General features: G+C 40.3%; 1 protein-coding gene across 1 annotated transcript; it reads left to right on the forward strand.

Annotated features, from left to right (window-relative positions):
• Positions 1–17,468: 17,468 nt before the first annotated feature.
• On the forward strand, positions 17,469–18,380 carry LOC128098722 (taste receptor type 2 member 3-like). Its single transcript, XM_052720108.1, has one exon. The coding sequence runs from the start codon at positions 17,469–17,471 to the stop codon at positions 18,378–18,380; it is 912 nt and encodes a 303-aa protein (XP_052576068.1).
• The last annotated feature ends 3,544 nt before the right edge of the window (positions 18,381–21,924 follow it).

Here is a 21,924-nt window from a genome sequence, read left to right on the forward strand (position 1 = left end):
TTACTTTGCCTGCCTAAAACACCTGATTGATCTATAAAGAGCTGAACAGCCAATAGCTAAGCAGGAGAGGGATGGGTGGGGCTTCCAGGCAGAGAGAATAAATAGGAGGAGGAATCTAGGCTGGGGACAGGGGGAGAGAGGAGTGAAAAAATGAGGAGAGGAGGGTGCCAGCGGCCAGCCACACAGTCACACAGCCAATCATAGAGTAAGAAGGAAAGAAAAATGCCCTGCCTGCAGGGCTTCAACGGGTTCTCGACCACCCTAAGGATGGAATGATAGGGACAGGAGATACAAGGAAATACACCAAGTCTAGATTCTGATCAAGGTGCAACTTTATTTTTCTCCAAGAGGGTTTATATAGTTCCTGCAAGATGCGGGGAGCAAGAAGCTGTTATTTGCATAAGGTGGGGCAAGCTAACTGGATGTTTGTATAGAATGTTTACAGGGTGAAAGGGTCAAGGGCTCTGCCTCAATGTCCTGTTGCTAGGCAACCTGACTGTAAGATGATCTAGTTGCCTGTCCTTAGAGATTCTGTCCTTGTCCCTGACATCTCCCCCTTCTTAGTAATAAATCTAAGGGCCAACATAAAACAGGTTCGAATGGTCTAAAAGGAGGGCTTTGAAAGAGGCTTTGCATGGAGGATTACAGAGGCCCTATCCCTCTAAAGGTTGTGAAAAAAGGGTCCCAGAGGGAATGTCTCTCCAGACTCAAGCACCACAGGCATCCCCATAGTGCAGGAATCAATGGACCGTGCAGTTTTTTGAGGGAGCGGGAAATGGGTAAGCGCAAGGCTGTTACTGCACAACCACTATGCAACAGGGCATATAATCCAGGCTCTCGGGATTTTGGGATACCATGGTCCCCAGCCTGTGCAGTCCCAGCTGCTCTCCAATCATGCCTTGAGTGAGCCTTTTTCCCACACACAGGTGCAGCCTCCCCCGAGTGAAGGGGTCTGTGTGGGGCATCTTTCGTCAGGGGAAATTTCAACCCTGGAGTCCTGGATATCAAAGCAGTGGTAATGAACCTGGATCTGCCTGGCTGGCAGATCTGTTATTTGGCTTCGGATGAACCGAGTGAGCCAGGAAAGTGCCCATGGCCCAAAGGCAAGGACCAGGAGCAGGCCTACAACAGGTCCTAGGAGGAAGGGAAGAAGGGTTGTTAGCTAAGGGGAGCTGGAAAACCAATTCTGGAACCACCCAAGCTCTTGTTCTCCTTTTCTTTTTCTCTTTTTCTAGTCCTTTTCTAACCTACCATACTGACTACCCCGGTGTGGTCTGTAAAGAAGCAACATTCCTCTTTGAGCCCAGTACAAAGGCCACCCTGTTGTAGAAAGAGGAGATCCAGGCCTCTCCTGTTCTGTAAAACTACCTCAGCTAGGGAGGAAAGGGATGACTCGAGGGCAGAAATTCCCTGTTCAAATAGGGCAATATCCTCATCTATGGACAGTCGAAGTTCAGAGTGATGTTGGTTGGACAGGACCAGAGAGGCAATTCCTGTGCCTGTTCCAGTTGCTCCAACCCCCAGAAGGACTGCTAAGGTGATGGCAGTAACAGACTCCAGTCAAGGCAGTCGTCTCAGCGCGGCTTCTCTTCCTAGAGATCTAGGAATTGATCTGAGGAATAATAGGTTAGTCTAGGTGGAAGGGACCTAAGTGCCCTGAGTGGCATCTCTGGTGCTACCCTGCTTGCTATGCTACCTACCAGCCACAGGCTGTGTCAAGCTGGCCCAACATGGCTATGACCACCTGTGACACCAAGGCCAGCAAGTCGGACAAGTCTTTCTGACACCTTGGATAAAAATTCAGCACTGCCCTTGGAAACATGACCCCTGCTGTCAGACTGGATTTGTGACAAGCAGTGTCACAGCCCAGAACGTGATTGACTATGGGACTTGTATACTGTGTGAAAAGTCTCAAACACAGTTTGCTGTAAAGTTCCCACTTTCCCCCAAAGGAACTCTGAGCAGAGTGATAACAGAGCTAAAGGGCTGGTGGGGGTTGCTGTGGGCGAGGACAACAGCCTGGAGGGCTTGCTGGAGGGAGGGACAGCATTTAAAACAGAAGAAGCTTCCTCAAGAGAGGGGCTATCTCTCCTGGTCAGGTCAGGTATATTTACAGCTCTAACCAGGCATTCTGGTAACCATCTGGGAGCAGAGTGTATCTGGTCAAGAATGCAGGCCGAACCTTGTCCCCAAATAAGGACCGGGTCGGGGCCCTTCCAATGCCCCATGAGGGGATCTCGCCACATAGCTAGTGGCCGGGTGGCATCTGGAGAAGGGTGCCACCTGTCAGAGGCAGAGTGCCCTGCAGCATCTAAGGTGAGGAAGTTGAGAACAAACAGAGCATGGCTCAATTGATCTCTGGGGGAGGTAAAATGAGGGTTAGAAGACTTGAGGCAAGCCAACCAGGTCTTTAGGGTCTGGTGGGCTCGTTCTATTATGCCCTGTCCCTGGGGATTGTAAGGTATCCCTGTGGTATGAATAATTTGTAGACTATCACAAAATTTTTTGAAGCCTGTGCTGGTATAAGCAGGGCCATTGTCTGTCTTTATCTTAGCTGGTTTTCCCAAGGCAGAAAAGGCAAGAATCAGGTGAGAAAGAACATCCTTTGTGGCTTCCCCAGCATGAGGAGAGGCGAAGATAAAGCCACTAAAGGTATCTATAGAGACATGGATAAATTTTTGTCTGCCGAATTCAGGGCAATGAGTAACATCTGTCTGCCAGATTTGGTTGGGAAGGAGGCCTCGAGGGTTGACTCCCAAGTGTGGGGCAGGGTGAGAAACAACACAAGAGGGACATTGTTTGACAATTTCTCGGGCCTGTTGTTTAGAGATCTTAAAAAGAAGACGGAGGGTCTGAGAATTTAAATGGTGGATCTTATGGGCAGTTTGGGCCTGTAGGACTGAGCCGACCATGACAGGGAAAGTTAGCCTGGTGGCGGCATCTGCCTGTGCATTGCCATCAGTTAATGGTCCAGGAAGATCACTATGGGCTCTAATATGGCCTATAAAAAATGGGTGTTGGCGAGTCAGGACAAGCTGTTGAATCTGGGAGAAAAATGGGGCGGGGAAGGCTGAATGCAAAGTAGGCTCTGTCCTGGGGTGCAAGGGAATAGTAAAGAAACAATCTTTAAGGTCAATGACCATCTTGTAAAATTTACCAGGAATAGCCACAGGCAAAGGCAATCCAGGCTGAAGTGCCCCCATAGGCCTCATTACCTTATTTACTGCCCTTAAGTCTTGAAGGATCCTCCATTTTCCTGACTTCTTTTTGATAACAAATATAGGTGTATTCCAAAGGGAATTGGAAGGCTCAATGTGGCCAGCCATAAACTGCTCCTGTACAAGCATAGTGGTGGCCTGTAGCTTTTCTTGAGTAAGGGGCCACTGATCCACCCAGACAGGGGTCTGGGTCATCCAGGTAATTTTGTCTGCATGGGGTACAGGAGGGTCAGTGGCCGCTACTAAAAACCCAAATATCCCAGCCCATGTCTATCTTCCTTGGGAACAGGCTGATTTGGTTGGACTCTCCCCTGAGCTGCCTTGCCCAAGCCTGTGCCAGGGATATAATTCATCCGTAGCATTTGTTGTGTGACTGTAGAGTTTGGGCTATATAAGATTACTTGCATTTGTGAAAGTATGTCCCTTCCCCAAAGATTAACAGGCAGGCCTGGAACCACAAAAGGAGTGACAGTCCCCTGGTTTCCTTCCTCGTCCTTCCAGGAAAGTGTCCTTGAACTAATTAAAGGATTATTAGACTGACCGATTCCTTTTAAATCGGTGAGGGATGGAACCAGTGGCCAAGCGGACAGCCAGTGAGACTGTGAAATGACTGTGGTATCTGCCCCTGTATCCAAGATACCCTGAAACTTCTTTCCCTCTATAGTAAGGGTGAGAGTAGGGCAATCCTGAGTAACAGGCTGGACCCAGTAGGCGTCGGAGGAGCCCAATCCAGCTGACCCCCGAGGGGTGTTGAAAAGCTGGCTAGAAACAAGCCTAGCTAAGGGCTGGATATTCATAAACAAGAATAAGCCTCCTTGTATTTATTTGAGAACTGAGTGGCAAGCCCTCAAATAGTTAAAAGAAAAAGAAAAACAACTACAAGCCTCTGAATCTAACAGATCCAGACCTTTACTTTATTGTATCCCACCTAGCACACACCGGGGTTCCCATGATTTGGGTTGTGTAATTCCCAGCTTCAACTCACACTTCATTTTCCTAAAAAAATGTATGTTTTATTATTTCTCATTATGTATTTGAATGTGAGAGTGGGTATGTGTGCATGAGTGCAGAAGCCCACAGAGCCCAGCGATATCTGATACCTCCAGAGCTGGAATAAAGGGCAGTTCTCAGCTACCCAACATGGGTCCTGGCAACTGAATCCTAGTCTTCTGCAAGAGCAGTATGTGCTCTTAATGGCTAAACCATCTCTCCAGCCTCCCAATTTCTTGTTTTATCTTTATGTATCCCTAAGTGTGAGTTCTGTTCTTATCTATGCACATGGTCTCAGTTTCACGGTGCTAGTTGTTTCCAAGTATACTTACGCAGTGACCTATAAACTCTGAGGGAATTCAACAACTCTTAAAATTCGAAACTTTACTTATCTAATTTAATGTTGATAAAAATCGTCTTTGGATTGAGTTCGCCTCCACTATAATTTAACAAACACGAGCCTTCATCAGACAGCCATAGTTCCCTTTTGGAGGGTGGGATATCGGGATACAAATGGTAATGGCGCGCTCTTATCAGTAGGTGGCAGCAAGCTATTAAATTTAGGAGAACTACTTCACACAGATTAAAATTGATCAAAGAGGTTAAACTGACAGACTGAAGAGTAGTGTTGTTCTTTGAGTGAAAATCAGTCTTATAGGCTCAAATTTTCCATAATCTAGGCAAGAAAGCAACATAATCGATTAAACCAGGCACATCTAGCAGCATGTCTATCTTAAACAGTTCACTCCTCAGCGTCCGCACCACACATCTCTCCTTCCCGCTCATCTTCGTAGGCTGCTATGTCGCTAAATCTTTGTTTGCTGGTTACTCAAAAAAACTGAGTTGGGTGATTATTGTTTAGGGGAACATCTTTTTCTTTTAGTAGATGATGTCTCCCCTCTGACTGTTCCTAAAACATTTGTTACTTATCCCACATGGCTTTCCTTAAAGTACTTACTGAGTAATTTCTAATAAATACTAATTACATTTGGTAAGGTACTCCAGGTGGAAAGGTTAAAACAAACAAACAAAATGTAGCCAGTTGCTCGAGCCAATGGCTTTTTTACTTCTCACACAGGAGCAAAATGATTTGTTTGCATTCTGCACAGTTTGAGTTGAGGTTCTCCGTAGGCATTTGGGTTCTCTTCATCTCTAAGCCCCTCTCGCTTTCCCCTCGGTCCTGCACATTCTTTCTCTCGTCAGAATTTCCGTTTGGAAGACAAGTTCCCTTAATATTACAAACCCCATCTTTCTAAAGTGGAGGCCGTTGAAGCTACCTGGAACTCAGGTGTAATCTTACTAACCAGTCCTTTCTAAAGGGCAGGGAAGGCTGTCTGTTCAAGAGACTCTCACCATTGGTTGTGAGAGGATCTGTCTGTCCTTCCCACATCACTAGTGTGAAGGAGAATTTCCTCCCAGTGAGGAAAAAAAAAACGTGCAAATGAAGAGAGGAAATTAGCAAAGAAAGTGGAGGTAAAGGAACTGGGGGTGGGGTGGGGATGGGAGGCTTGTTCTGGACACAGACATGATTCGATGTGGTCATTAGCCTTCAGTCTTTAATACCAGTCTTTTCTCACTAATTTCCATGAAATTCAGGAAAGACCAAAGTAAGAAGTGGCGAGGGAGAGACTCCATAAGAGAGCAATCAAGTGACTGTCACAAGAACACTCAGGGTAAGATGTGCAGGGCAGGTCATAAAAAATAAGGATGTGTTTGTTTCCCTTCCTTGATTTCCTCCTTTTTATCATGTATATTAATATGAACAATAATTACTTAGATAATTCAGTGGTTTGGCATGCAGGAATACATATATATATATATATACACACTCATCTATTATATATAATATGTTATCTATTATATATATATTCTGAAGGCTAATCTGAGTGATAACATCAGACATTTGGTGAGAAATTCTGAAGAGTAAGATCAATGGACAGTGTTCCTTCCTGAGAATACAGCAGTATGCCTCATTCTTTGTAACTTTCTCAAGGGGGCAGAGTCAGATCACATGAGAACTTAAAGCATATAGTAAGTACCCTGGAAACTTCATTAAAAAGAATATAAGATGATATATACTTTAAAAGATACAAAAGTAAACATTACAATGAGAAAAATCACAATACAATACACATGTAGGAATGCAAACAAATATCACATGTCCTATAATGTACAAAAAAGTTACATTTTAACAACTCTTTGAAGCACTTTTAGAATATTTTTCCTGCCATTTTTGAGGATCTCCCCTGATAACAGTACTATTGATGTGACATTATGTATAAATTGAATAGTAAGGCAATTCAAACTTCCAGCATAATTGATAGAAATGTTTATTATTAACAATAATTTAGGAACATCTCTTTGGCCTCACAGAAGATTGTTAGTGCTGTGAAAAAGAACTCCTGGAAAGAAGGTGTGTCTTCAGAAACTGATTGATTAGTACTTCGGAGAGACTGAAATATTACAGATCCAGAACTAATTACCTTCTCTTGGGCTAGTTAAGCACCTCCTCCACCCTCAACAGCCATTCCTTACCCACCTCTGTGTCAGAACAGATGTCCTGTGACTAACAGAAAGAAAAAAAAAAAAAACCTTTGGAAATCTATGAACTTAGCAGACCACCAGCTCCAACCAGCCCAGAAGCTAAGAACATCGTCAAAGAGCATCTAAGGTGCATAGAAAAGCCTCCCCCATCTTCCTATACCACCTCTCTGATATACCCACCAGTGTATGTTAAACTTGCCTTGATCTATGACTTTCTTTCTTCTGCAACTATAAAACTTCAGGAAACTGCTTTCACATTGGAACATGAAATTTGGAACAACGTAAATCTATAGTCCTGGCCATAGTCACTCAAAACAGCCTCAGAATAAACTCTCTTATTCCCTTCGAGGTGAGAGCTGTTTTGTGTCAGTAGTTCTATATGTCATCTTGAAGGCTGTTACTCCCTTCATGTGTAAGCAGTATGACTTGGGCATGAGGGATGAGGAGTTGGACAGATTGCTTGGTAGGCAGACAGATTGGGAGAAAGTCCATGATTAGATGTGAAAAAAAAAAAAGGTGAACTTCCATGATGATTAGTTGGCTTCTTCCTCACCCTCCTAACCTGAGACAAAAGATTGGCAGCTTAAAATAAAGGCCTTGTAAGCTTTTGCTTCTGCTTGGAGAGGGGATGGGGGCTCCCTGCCTGTGGATCAGTCTGACAAGGGCAAGGCCAGACTGAGATGTCTTTATTCCAAACTTTTGGACCTATCAGCCTCCCTTTCTCTGCTCAAACTGACCACTTCTTTTTTTTCCATTTATTTTATTTAGATTTACTTTAGATTTTTGAAAAACATGTTTTTACATGCAATGTATTCTGATCACAGTGCCCTTGCCCAATTCTTCTAAGATCATTCCCACAATCCTACCACTGAACTCCACAACCTTTCTTTTTTTAATTAAGAAATTTTCTATTCATTTTACATACCAACCACATATACCCCTGTCCTCCCTTCTCCCAGCCCCCAGCCTTTCCCCCCAACCTACCCCCCATTCCCACCACCTCTAAGGCAAGGTCTCCCATGGGGAGTCAGCAGAGCCTGGTACATTCAGTTGAGGCAGGTCCAAGCCCCTCCTCCCTGCACCAAGGCTGCACCAAGTGTCTCACCATAAGCACTAGGTCCAAAAAGCTGGCTCATGCACTAGCTGAGGATCCCCCATGGTACTGGACTAGGCCCTCTGGATAAGCGAGGCAGTTGTTTAGCTTGAACTGTTTAGGGGGCCCCCAGGCAGTGAGATCGGGACCTGTCCCTAGTGCATGAAACTGGCTACTTCTAAAAGGGGGAGGAAGATTCCCTCAAAGACTTGAAAACCCATCAACCCACCGTTGTGGAGGAGAGGCTGAGCCTCAGCTCCCTGAGGCCCTATCTACTTTGCGGATCTCTCTGTGTGCTGTGTGTGTGTGTGTGTGTGTGTGTGTGTGTGTGTGTGTGTGTGTGTGTGTGTGTGTGTATGCAATCCCTCGCCCTTAAAAGCCTTTCTTTACTGGTTGAGTCTGTCTTCTCCTGTTTGCTGTCTGTTAACATTTTCCCTGATGCTACCTGTTGCATTCAATCTTTTTTCTTGTCTTTTAATTCTTTAACTGGCAGAGAAAATGCATCTGATGAAGACGTCTAGAGGGTGGTAGACAGGTCCCCAGAGACCAGCATTTCAGTATTCCTATTGCACGATCGTGTTTTCCTCATGACACGTGCACTTTACAGTCTGATGCTGCTGGACACATTTCTAGAGTAGATAACCCCCAGACTCAGGTGCTGACATTCTTAGGACATAAAATGATGGTGGCAGAACACTATTCCATGAAGACCTTGAGATAATAGAACTACCCATGACGGACTCTGAACTACACACATATGTGGGACCTGACAGAATCTCAAATTCTCCTAACTTCTCTTCCTTCTACCTCGATCAAAATTCTAGAAAATGCCTTTGGTAACTCTAGAGCCCACACTAACTTTCTCACAGCAAAGTACAAGAATGACAAAATGAAGAGACATGTCTTAATTTATTTCACATAAACCTGTTACATTTGGAAAACAAAAACAAAAACAAACAAACAAAAACATTACACGGGCAAATATTGCAAAGGCATCCACCACATTTCCAGGGCTCCTTGCACGGACTGGGGAGAACATTCTTAGTGGTAACAAAAGGCATCCAACACCAAGCAAGCGCAGTCTTTTGGTAGATCCATCTTGGCCTTGAGAATTGTGTTTTGTTTTGCTAAATGCTACACCTCCCTTTTCAAAGTCACCAACTCTGCCCGGACTTGGCTAAAGTCCTCTCACTTAACGTCGTCACACAACTTGAGGAATTTATTTCTCTCTATACCAGAGACTACCTCAGTATTCTATCAGACTATCATTTTATGTTACATTTCTATCATAAAGGCAAAGAATAGCAATGAGTAACTCACCTGTGTAAATGTTTCTTCCTGCTTACATGGTATATTTAAAGTTTCACTGTATATTTCCACAAAGGAGTATGTCTATTGACTAGGTTTGCTGTTACCAATAAAATCCAGAAAATACATGTAAATATGGATTAGTAAAAAGACTCATCATCTCATTTATTTACATAGAGCAAACCTACATTTACCTACAGACTATGAGTCAATATGTAAGATAGGCATGGCAGGAACTGCAAAGCACCCCCATGTAAATATGCATCCTTGTGCATACACAAACTACCTCTATAACAAAATGAAGATTAGATGCATGACCCTGAAAACCACAGTATACTACTTCACCTCTGAAGTAAAAATATTGTTTAGCTTATCTTGAGATTTAAGAATTAGTGATCATTTTTGTTGCCCAACTGATTTAGATTATATTATGACACAGTTACTACTAATAACAGTTAAAATTACATCCTGGTAATAATTATGAAAGAACAAGAAAATAATTAATTTAAATGCATATCTTAATGATGTACTGCAATTGTAAAGATGCCTTAAATGTTGACAAAGTATGTGTATTTGTCTACTGACATTCAAAATGTATTATAAAGCTTCACATAAAATTTCAAACCTGGAAAATAATGAAATAGAAAATAGTTATGATTAAATACACAACAAGTATTCTGATTTTCATTTAGTGGAAAATAATATGATAGCTAAACTGTATCAACAGTTACATTATTTGAGTCTGCCTTACAAAAAATAATCCAATGGCTGGAGAGATGGCTCAGTAGAGTTTGGAGCACTTACTGCTCTGGCAGAAGACCCAAGTCTGGTTCAGAGTACCCACATCAGGTAGCTCACAACCTCCTAGAACTCCAGTTCCATGGCATCCAACTCTCTCTGGCTGCTGCAAGCACTCATATGCATGTGGTATACATAAAGTCACACAGTCACACATACATACATACAAATCAACACAATATTTTTAAGTAATATAAAGTTATGCATGCAAAATTATATACAATGTGAATATCAGAATAACAAAATAAGTTACATCATTTGAAAGAGAAAATATAAGTATCATTAAACAGATCAACTATATATTAAATCAGCAAAAAGTTTGAATTCCATTTAAGCAGTAACAGAGGAAATGATAAGTTGCCTGTCATAATGCTGTCTGAAGACAGAGCATAGATTAATGTTCTTAACTTACATTATCTGACACCAAAATTTTGTTTTTACTTTCTCTATTACGGTAGGTCTCAGTTTAGGGATATACATTTAGGCTATTATGTTTATCCTTATTAGGTTTTTTGTCAACTACAAGCCGTGGTTATCTTGGAAGAAGGAACTGCAATTGAAAATTTTCCTCTATTAGATTGGTCCATAGACAAGTCTGTAGGCACATTCTTGATTAACGGATATGAGAGGTCCAGGCCATGATTAGAAGTGCTATCCCAGGACAGGTGGTCCTGGGTTGTATAATAGATCAAGCTGAGGAAGCCATGGGAGCAAGTAAGTGAGCAGCATTCCTCAGTAGCCTCTGTTTTCATTCCTTCCTCCAGGTTCCTGACGTGAGTCTTTCCCTGACTTCCCTCAGTGATGGGCTGTTACCTTGGAGTGTAAGATAAAATAAACCCTGTCCTTCCCAAGTTGCTTTTGGTCAGTGTTTTATCACAGCAATAGAAAGTAAACTAAGATAAATACATCACCATATTTTCTGCTTGCAGCTTATTTTCCTGAGTCTATGGATGATGCTGTAGGCTGTTTTCCTTCTGGAGAAGGGCTGCATTCTTTTTTTTTTTTGAAGGGCTACATTCTATTTCAGGTTGGTGGTGTAATAGGATGCATGTTGAGTCTTCATTAGTATAACATTCTGAATAGCAAGCACTGTGTCATAAAATCCTACTCTTGATATCTCCTAGACGAGACAAAGTTCCTGTGAGGTAGACCAGCTACTTCAGGGCTTTGGTGGAACATCAGTCTCTCTTGTGACAAAATCTGAAATGCAGATTTTCTTGGTTTGTCATATACATTTGTTTTACCTGGGAGGGCATGAAAGCCCAGAAAAGGGAACTTTTGAAGTTCTATCAGTCTTTACCTATATAATCTGGAATAACTCATGTGCCCTTTAGAGTTCTTTATGGAGTTGCACTCTAAAGGGGGCAAACAGTGACTGAATGTGAATCCTTTCTCTTAGGAGCATTCTATAGTGCTCATATATAGCACTTACACTTTCATATGAATTTACTTGTGCCTTATTCTTCACAGATGTATTAAATGACTAATATTTGTTAAATTACACCTAGATTTGACTTCTATTCATCATGTTAGTCCCACTGCATTGATGAACTGCTGCATACGCTAACAACCCAAGGCCAAAATCCTAGTTTGAACACTTTATAGACTTATCCCTGTAGAGAATGTAATTTCTTCCTATTTCCGCACAAAGGGGGAAATCAATTACAGTAAATGTACTGTGATTATCAATTGACTTTGAGTGGGTTTTTCCTAAGAAAGTATTTTATTAAGAATGTGCTGTGACATTTTAGTCAACAGCATAGTAATCTGTTGGGGGAAAACACATTCATAATTATTTTCCTGGTTCTTCCAAAGATATTTTCTTAGAAGGAAAGATTTGTCAGCTACAAGCCACCACCTATGTTCAAGTCCTTCCTTAACCCATCATCAAGGCCCTGTCTCTTCACTGATTCCTTAGTACAGGTCAGTTGCATAGTTTCCTAGAAACAGTAAAGTGATAGTGCCTGTGTAGAAAAGTGGAATACCTTTGTGGAAAACAACAACCACTTGGCTAGTGTGGTAAGTTAAGTGATGATCTATTATCAAATCCAAATATCCATGAATATGAATTAAGATTTAGGTGGAACTATGAGGGATCACCTTGCTTGGATTCTCTGTCACACATCCAGCACTTTCTGCTATTCCACAAACTCAAGGAAAAAACTCATGTCCTCTCTCAGCTCAAAATCTATATAGACAACCTATTGGAATTTTTCAATAAAATCATAATAAAAAACTTACACTGAACACAAGAGACATGCATACATATATATCAAGAGAATTTGGAGCAGTCCCTCTACACAGTTGCAGCAAGAAAACAGTATGTGAATTGCTGCCAACATGTGGGTCAGGGGTCTCCTTGGAGCCTGGTTATACCTCCTTTCACTCCCCAGACCTATATGATAACACACAAAATTCAGGTGAAATTTTCCATCAGCTCTTACAGAATCAAAAATCAAACAAAAAACTATAACAATAACTACAAAAAAAACAGTTTGAGTATTTTACAGAATTAAACTACTCTAATAGATAGAGTTTTGCCAAAAAGCCAATTCTTTTTGCAAAACTTGAATGGTAAACCCAGAGTAGGAAATGAATTATCAACAAAAATATTCTCAGCTTTAAGAATGGATATAACTTCAGTCTTTTTCTATGGTCTGTAATACACCTAGCATAATCAATGTGCTTTGTTTAAAAAATACAAACGTATGTGCAATTATAATAAGTAAGAATCAAACCAGCATATTCTGTGCCTGAGAAATGCCTGGAAATAATATCAATAATTAAAGTATTTCAATTTTTGTTGTAGTTGTTTCTTACATCCATCTATGTATACATATTGTCTAATATCTCTCTATATCTATCTCTATCTATCTATCTATCTATCTATCTATCTATCTATCTATCTATCTATCTATCTATCTATCTATCTATCTATGTGTAAGTGCCTGCGTGCTTGGGTGGAAATCACTGAGCAACTTTTTAAATTCAGTGTTCTCTTCCCCCCATGAGGCTTCTGGGAATTGAACTCAGGTCATCAGGATTTATGGCAAGCCCCTTTACTCACTGAGCCATGTTACAACTCCATTTTTATCTCCCAATTAATTTATGTCCCTCACCTTACAATCAGAAGACTCTGCTCAAACAGTTTCACTAGGGGTATAGCAATTCTTAAGAACCTTGTGTATATTTATAAGAAATTATATTTATTGAGACTAGAAAAGTAAATTTAGCTATAAATATCCAGTGTCTTAATAAAAGAAATCTGTCACATTAAATATGTTAGGCATTTCTTAATTTGAATAGCACTTCATTTCATCACTGCCTTTCTCTAAACTCAGAAAGTGCCAATGAGTTGTTCATGGTAAGACTGTCTCAGTCACAATGAACCTTCTCTTTGCCTGAGCAAGCTCTTCACTAAACCTCCATTTCCAATATGGGGTTGGACTGGGTAAATGCAAACCAGTAGACATATGACAGGAAAATCACAAATGCAAATACAAACTAATTGGAGCTTAATGTCAATTATACTTTTAGAGCAGTTCTTGCAAAAGTCAACCATTCCCTCCAATTAAATAGTGTATTTACAGAGGCAAATGAGAGCCAGAATCCAGGATTTCACAATGAAATAAGTTCTGTAAATTCAAATCTCAGGGCAGAATCATCAGTCCCAGTCCATGAAAGCAGCCACACCAGTGTCAATGTGACAAAGGCAAGGTGGGTTGAAACTAACACAGCCAAGACATTTCAAAGCACTTCAATACTTAATGGAAATAAATTCTAGCTGATAGATTATGTATTTGTCTAAGAAGTAGCATTTAAGGAAGCTTCAAAAGATCATATTCATTCTGAGGTAGGCATAAAAATGCAGGTTCACAAAGATCATCAGAAAAAAATTATATTTATTTCAATGTTAATGATTTTGTTAACAAGAATATCTGTGTATTTCTCCATCCTTTTTGAATTCTAACGTCCCAGAATAATTTAGAGAAGACTCTAGAACCAGACAGCTAGAGAACAAGGAAGAAAATATATAGATTGCTGTATACTCAAACACTGGCTATTATGGTAAAGATATTTGACATAAAAAGATTTCCATTGCTGCACTAAAATATAAATTAAATAGAAGCATATTATGTATTTTTCATTATAGTTGTATGGTCAAACAGTATAGTTACATCACATTGAATATGTCATGATTTAATATAAAATACCCTAGAGTTAGTATATATTCCAAGATTTTAGTCTAGCATTACATAATTTATAACATGTCATGTGCCTAGCATCTGGATGCTTACTTATATACAAACTGCTTCCTCTCATTGGCTCAAAACCTTTAGCTCAGCAAGATCATTTATTAAAACAAAGTTTCTACAAAACCAAAACAGATGTTTTGAAAAACTGATGACTGAAATTGAATTTTTATTTTAAGTAAGAATTCTGTATAGGTCTATAAGCATTCAAACATAATGTTTATGGCTTAGTCTTAACTTAGGCTAAGCTGTAAACTATTAAGCTTTCCTTCCTTCATCTCTGGTTATGCGACTCACCAGGAGTTTGGAATCCTGCTAAAGTTTCGTTACCTGCCCTGTAAGTGGCAATGTTTCCAGGAGGCAAATATTAAATTTGTGGTTTATAAACAAAATCACCAAGACAAAAAGCCAGGAAGAATGAAAGCCTGGCTCATAATTTGGTTCACAAAAGCAGGATTTTTGAAGAAACAGAGATGGACTTAATCTTCAACATCTTGGTGATCTGTGAAGTGTAGAAGACTGACAGGGTTCTAGCACTTGCAGAGGAATATTGCACAGAGTAATGACATTTGCTTTAAAGAGGTAGTAGGTGACATTTTGTAGAAGACTCTGATTTTCTGAAACCATAATCAGCAGGAACAGTGGATGGCAAATCCACTTGCTTGCCTTTTGTTTTTTTAGTGTTCTTACATATTTCTCTTTCTAACTTCCTGTAGAAATTATTTCTTCATGGGATATGTTTATACAATAATATTGTATAAATAATATATTAATATATTATAATAATATATAATACTGTATCAATATATAATATGTTCTCTATCAATATATAATTACATCTTATATATTATATTTTTTTCATAGAATATAATTTTTTATAATATATGCGTTTATATATACATATATATATATGATAAAGTACATTACAAAGATAGATATTTAATGTTTATAGCAACTAACATTTGTCACGTCTGCTGTGACTTATCCAGGATTCATGACATCTTATATAGTAATAGTTTATACATTTTGCATCTGGTGTGAGTTGAACAGGGTATATGCACACCTCTTCTTGACCCAGAAAGGGAACTTATTTTAACACAGTGATTATGACCTATGACCCCTGCTGGCTGTTAAACATTTCTGAACCTTCTATTTTGTATGACAGGATCACCTGTTACTGTGTTTCCAAAGTCAACATTCTACCAACACAAAGGCAATGAAAACGTGGTATGTTTTAGGAAAAAGTGTGGCTTTTGTTTTTAAAGCACTATATCCCAGAAATTGCTATTGAAGTCTAATGCAGCAATTCTCCTAAGTGAAAGTTGGACTCCAGGAAGGGAACTTTTTGTTTTATTTTGTTGTTTTAATATAATATTTTAAATGTATTCTTTGAGACTTTCATACATGTAAATTATATATTTCTGTCACATTCACCTCCCATCTCCTGAGCTCTTCTGAGAATCTCCCCCATTTACATTTCCTAACTTCATGCCTTTCTTTGTGTTTTCATAATCTACTGAGTCCATATGCATGAATGTGGGGCCAGTCTGGTCAACCTACCAGGGACCATAGACCTAAAGAAACCTGATTCTCTCTCCCCTAGTAACGATCAACTCTCAAGAGCTCTTCAGCCAGAGGAGGGTTGCATGTGCTACTCCTACCTCCATGCTGCAGTGTTGATGGGCTCAATCTTGTGCAGCTCTTGTGTTAGTACCCAGAAGTGGCCAAGCTGCCGTGAGTTCATGAGTACAGTTGTCTTGTCACATCCAGAAGACACTGACACTCCCTGACTCTGGCTCTCATAATCATTCTGCCGCTTCTATTACTCAACCCTAGAAAGTGGGAAGGGAATGTAATATATCCAATGGGAAGGTCCAATTTATGGATAAGCACTCCACAGACACTTGATCTCAGCACTTTGACTGTGTTTTAACTACAGTCCAATGTTCACACACCAAAAAGCTTCTCTGATGAAGACTGAAAGCTGCACAAATCTTAGGTATTGAAGTAAAGTACATATTTCCAAAGCAGTTTGATGTCCATTTAGCAAAATAATAATAGTAGATTCACCCGTAGAGCTTATGAGCTCCCTAGGTTCTTGGTCAGATTTATACTTATCTAAGTTCCCTTCTGTGGAGTGCACCTTAAATTTCATCAGAAAGTGATTGATTACTCCTATGGCATGCAAGACATTTTTGCACGTATGGGCATGTCTTGCCAGGCCAGTCCTTGTTGTAGTTCACGGGGTTCACAACTGAGGTAGACCAATAATGACTCTTCTCCCCCAGTAGCCTGCATAGCAGCTTCCAATGCTATAAAAGCTAGCCAGCATACACAAAGCTTCCAGATCAGCAAATCCTGTGAACAAAGTGTGTGCTTCAGCAATATGATCTTACCCTCAAGTTGTGTGGGCAACAAAAAGCAATAGCAGTAACGTGTATTGTTTGGTGGATTTCTGTGGTCTGTCTGATAAACAACTCAAGGGAAGTTACCCACACCTGGAACTGGTACTTTTTATTTTGTAACCTATGGCTTCTGTGAGAAACATTATCCCTGGGTAGGGTTAACTCCATTTAAACTCAGCTATATCTACGCATACATATGTGTACATGCATACATATGCACATACATAAACACCTATATTTGAAAGCTTATAAACTAGTAGGTCTCCATATGACTTTTTTCAAACATCTTCAGTGTTGTTTAACCTCCTGCACTCCTTCCTCGTTCCTATCCATGAATAAAGAGAAGAAAATTTATTAAAGTTTTTCCAGAAATAGTGTGAGTCAAAAGTGTGCTGGATAAAGAGCCATATATCCTGGAACAAGGACATCTGAGACTGGATAAATGCTACAATAAAGAGAAATAAGCATGCATGCTAGGGCTGTTGTCTTTGACACTAGGAAAAAAATGAAAGACAAAAACGTAATGGCAGTGGTTGAAAAGAAACATCTTCACAATCAGATTTTTTTTTACAAGACAAAATTAGAAAACAGAGTAGTTCAGGCATGGCAGTTATTTTCTGAGGATCTAACTGGAAGAATCAACCATCATTCAAATGTTCGGATTTGCATTCTTAGTTTCACATGATGAGCATCCGATTCAAAGTCATCTAATTTTCTTCCTTATAGTAAAACATGCATAAGCCTCTCCTACATGCCGGGAGCCATCAGGCAGCCAGGTTTCTCAGTGTGCAAGGTTCCCGTGTGCAAGACCCTCAGGAGGAAGAGTCTGAGGTCATCCAGAGAAACACTGAAATTCATCATGACTTTCCCTTTCCTAGCTATTCTTCACATGGTCATCATGACAGCAGAGTTCCTCCTAGGGACAACAGTGAATGGATTCCTTATCATTGTGAACTTCTATGACTTGGCCAAGAGCAGAAAACTGCTGATACTGCAGATCCTCTTGATATGCACGGGGCTGTCCAGACTCGGGCTGCAGATGATGCTGATGACCCAGAGTTTCTTCTCTGTGTTCTTCCCATTTGCATATGAGGAAAATATTTATGGTTCAAAGATGATGTTCATTTGGATGTTCTTCAGCTCCGTTGGCCTCTGGTTTGCCGCCTGTCTTTCTGTCTTTTACTGCCTCAAGATTTCAGGCTTCACTAAGCCCTGGTTTCTTTGGCTGAAATTCAGGATTTCAAAGCTCATATTTTGGCTGCTTCTGGGCAGCTTGATGGCCTCTTTGGGCACTGCAACTGTGAGTATCGAGGTAGGTTTCCCTTTAATTGAAGATGGGTATGTCCTGAGATACACAGAACTAAACATTAGTGATGTCAAGGTAATGAAAAATAATGACTTGCTCCTCGTTAACCTGACCTTACTACTTCCCTTCATGGTGTTTGTGAAGTGCACCTGTCTGTTATTCATTTCTCTTTACAAGCACACGTACCGGATGCAAGCTGGATCTCAGAAGCTGTCAAATGCCAGAACAGAAGCCCACATAAATGCATTAAAAACCGTTGTGACATTCTTTTGTTTCTTTGTTTCTTACTTTGCTGCCTTCATGGCAAATATGACATTTAGAATTCCATACAGAAGTCATCAGTTCTTTGTGGTGAAGGAAGTCATGGCAGCATATCCAGCCGGCCATTCAGTCATAATCATCTTGAGTAATTCTAAGTTCAAAGACGTATTCAGGAGAATGATCTGCCTCAAGAAGAAGGAGTGAGCAGGGTCTTGTTTCCCTGCCACGATTCCAGTGGACTCTTGATTTCTGTGCCCTCTCTCCTGCCCATTTCCTCCCAGGTCCTACCCAGGACATGCAGGACAATCATTTCATCTTGGGTGGATAGGATATCACTCGTCCATGAACTGTGGATTTAAAATATTGTGATTTCTGATGATAACTACTAATTTTCCTGCAGTACCAGTTTTATTTTAGAAATTAGAGCAAGGTTGAAATATTAATTGGTAAATCAATATTTGGCTTTTGCTGTCTGTCTTTCCAGGTAATTGGTTATCTTCTGGTTGATACAGGGGAAAATATCTGAATTCAGTTCAAGACCTGACAGATTTATTTTTAAAAAATGATTGTTTGATGCACTTAACTTTTTAAAAGAGATTGATTAGCAAAATGCCAATGGCATGATAATACTGAACATTAAGGGTGATGCCATAGTTCTGCTGCATAAAGGGTAAAGTCTCATCGGCTTTCAACATGAAGTGGATAGATGGGAGAGAGGGTCAGGCGCCATTTCAGCCAGCCTGCATAAGCAAACAAGAACAAACAGGGATCTCTGTTTCTGTTTTGTCTTTAGCAAAATGAAGATGTACTTTTCAAGCTTCTGAAGTATGAAACTCACCTCCATAGAGAAAACATGAAGGAGGTTGCTGAATGAAAATCTCAGAAGGAAACACTCCCTGTAGGACCTGACCCGATTCCTGACTGGGACTCTTGTCTGGGTCCAGTAGCAGGAAATGAATTGGAGACCTAAAGTGAAAATTTGGGTATTTGCTTTGAGGAGGAAAAATAATTTTTGGAACAACTTCCTTTGCTTGGGACACCAGTTAAAACCTGAAATAGTCTCTTTGGCTCTTAAACCAAAACAATATGTCTTACTTTAATTATAACAAGCTGTAATTAGGATTGGTTGAGAGTTGCTAGGATGAAGAAAAACTTGGATATGTATGAATATGTACACTGGTTTACTGCCAGATAAAAACTGTGAATATCCTAACAATGTTGCCACTTTTCTCTGAAGAAAAGTTTTTCATATTTGAATGGGTGATGAACTCTGTGTTTTGGAACATGTGTGTGAAGTCAGGTTGCTGGTCCCAACATGAGTGCTCTGGTTCAGTGGGTCAGGAAACATCTGAGATTGGCAATGCTCCCAAGTTTCCATAGAATATTGCTGCTGGTGGCTTGGGGGACACTTTGAGAACCAGTGTTTTACAATTACAGTGGTTAAGAACATAATTTCTGAGGCCCAGTTGGATGGGTTTATACCTTACCAGTTGCTAATTAGTTCTATTAACTTGGTGAGCCCCTTGGTGTGTTAGAAAAGCTGGAAGACTGAATGAAGCTATGAAAGATGTGAGGTACCAGAAGATGCCAACAGGACAGGGTGTGTGCGGGTGGGAGCGGAGGAAGAAGGCAAGTGAGAAGACAATGCTTGGCATTTTGTCGTGATCTTTAGGAAAGGCCATGGATGGTAATGCCCATGTTGCCGTCATCTGTACCACATTGTTGTGCATTATGGTTGCTTGGTCTGGTAAGTAAATGATAAGGTAATATTTTCTTTGAGTAAAGTTGGTCAAGGCACCATAGTGTAATAATTATATATGGTGATATTTTATTTGTGCTGAAATGTGATTTTATTTGTATGTTAATAAAGTTGCCTGGGGATCAGAGCTAAGAGCAAGCCATTTAGCGGAAGTCCGTCGGTGGTGGCACATGCCCTTAATCTGATCACATGGCAGGCAGAATCTGTGTGTTCAAGGACATAGCCAAGCAGAGACCCAAACATTTAATCTCAGCACAAACCATAGAGACCGGAGGTCTGTATAGACAGGCAGTGATGAGGAAGTCATGTAGTTGGGTTTATAGTCAATGAGAAGGCAGAATAGAAAGGCAATAAAAAGACAGGACACAGGAAGAAGGTCTCTCTCTCAGGGGAAGGACAGCAGCGAGTGGCAAGATAAGGTGGTTTTAGCTCTTGGGTACTGCTCGATCTCTGGGTTTTTAACTCTTTATTTGGTTCTGTGTTTCATATTTAATAAGACCCTTTAGAATTACATCTACAATTATGCTTTGAACATCCTCAGCAAGAGGACTGGTACACTTGAGAGGCCCCTTGTTACTAAGTTTTGAGCATCAACAACATGGATAGCCAGCCTCAGGCTCAGTGGAACACAGTCAAGTTCAGTGTATGTATAGCTTGATAACATCACATAGTACCAGAGGTATCTAGCTCACCTACAGGTTTGCTTTGTAGATATATTTACCATGACTTAATCAGCATTTCTGAGAGTGATCAAAAGGTTCTTTTTCTTTATATCAATCAGTGATTGTGTGTTTGAAAAAAATTTACTTTAGTTTATTCTGTGTACAGCAAGCATGGCTTCCTAAAATGAATCCAAACTTACCTTTTTCCATCCAGACACGGAGACAGTTAGAACTGAGCTCTCTTCTCCTGTCCTTGTGATAGAAGTTGCTTCCACTCTGAGCTCCAACTGGATCCTCACTTCTTTCTTTGAGAAGAGAAACATGATTGTTCTCAAGTCCCCAACATCATTACATGTTGTCCAGACAACTTTCCTAAATGCCTTTTGAGAGGAGCTTCCACATGAAGACAGTGTTCTTTCTACCTAAATGTTTTATATTTCTTCTGCTCACTTGCTCTTTTTATGAAGCCTGTGATAAAGGACAAGAAGAAGGGTCCTCGCTACCAGTGTGTCCAGCATAGTAGACCCACTGCCTGTCCGTCCAAGAGCAGTCAGAAGGAACAGAAAGCAAGGCTTCTCCTCATCCCTTCTGTGGTTGCTTCTTGTCTTCTCTGTGATGACACATAATAGCCACAGAGATTACCTTGCATACTTGTCTGAAGGATAAACTGACACATGTCTGACTTTCAATATTGAGTCCTTGTTCTCTGGACAACTTTCTAGAAATTACCATATCTTTTCCCACTACCCGTTCTCCTACTGTCCTGACAGATAATTCTTTTCATTTTCCAGTCTGAATCTATGTATCTAGTTCTGCTGTGCCATTTTCTCTTCTTTCTATGTTAATCTTTATTTCTTTTCCATCATATCTGTTATCTCCAACATGAAAATTGTGCACTTGATGGAGAGAAAAGTTAGTCTAAGCAAACAACACAGGAGCGTAGCAGTTACTATTATACCCCATAAAGAAACTATTCTTATTTTTTTCTTCTAAAAGAAAAAAAAATAAGTCCTTTTTAATGCCCCTGCTAAGTTATAGAGGAGTTCAATCAGTTACCTGTCACTTGATAGAAATTAATTCCTCAAAGACTCTTCTTATACCTCATTGGTATAAGTGTGTTGTCTAAGTAGTACTCAGTACTCAAGAGGACCCACATTGCTTAAAGCACAGAGACACAAACCTCAATGCCCCAAAGTTTCCATTTTTCCCATTACCCTCCCAGCTTTGTTGGGAACTGAAAATAGCTTGTACAACCCATATATTTCATGTGGATAAAAAGTTTATTATACATGCAGAATTATCTACATCTCAGAGAGTGCATTCTTAA

The sequence above is a fragment of the Peromyscus californicus genome, unplaced genomic scaffold (genome assembly GCF_007827085.1).
Source record: "Peromyscus californicus insignis strain IS unplaced genomic scaffold, ASM782708v3 Scaffold_6__1_contigs__length_162567912, whole genome shotgun sequence".
NCBI classification, from domain to species: domain Eukaryota; kingdom Metazoa; phylum Chordata; class Mammalia; order Rodentia; family Cricetidae; genus Peromyscus; species Peromyscus californicus.

What these genes read in the sequence shown, in the direction of transcription:
- LOC128098722 (XM_052720108.1), top strand. Translation starts at nt 17,469, where the DNA reads ATGACTTTCCCTTTCCTAGCTATTCTTCACATGGTCATCATGACAGCA.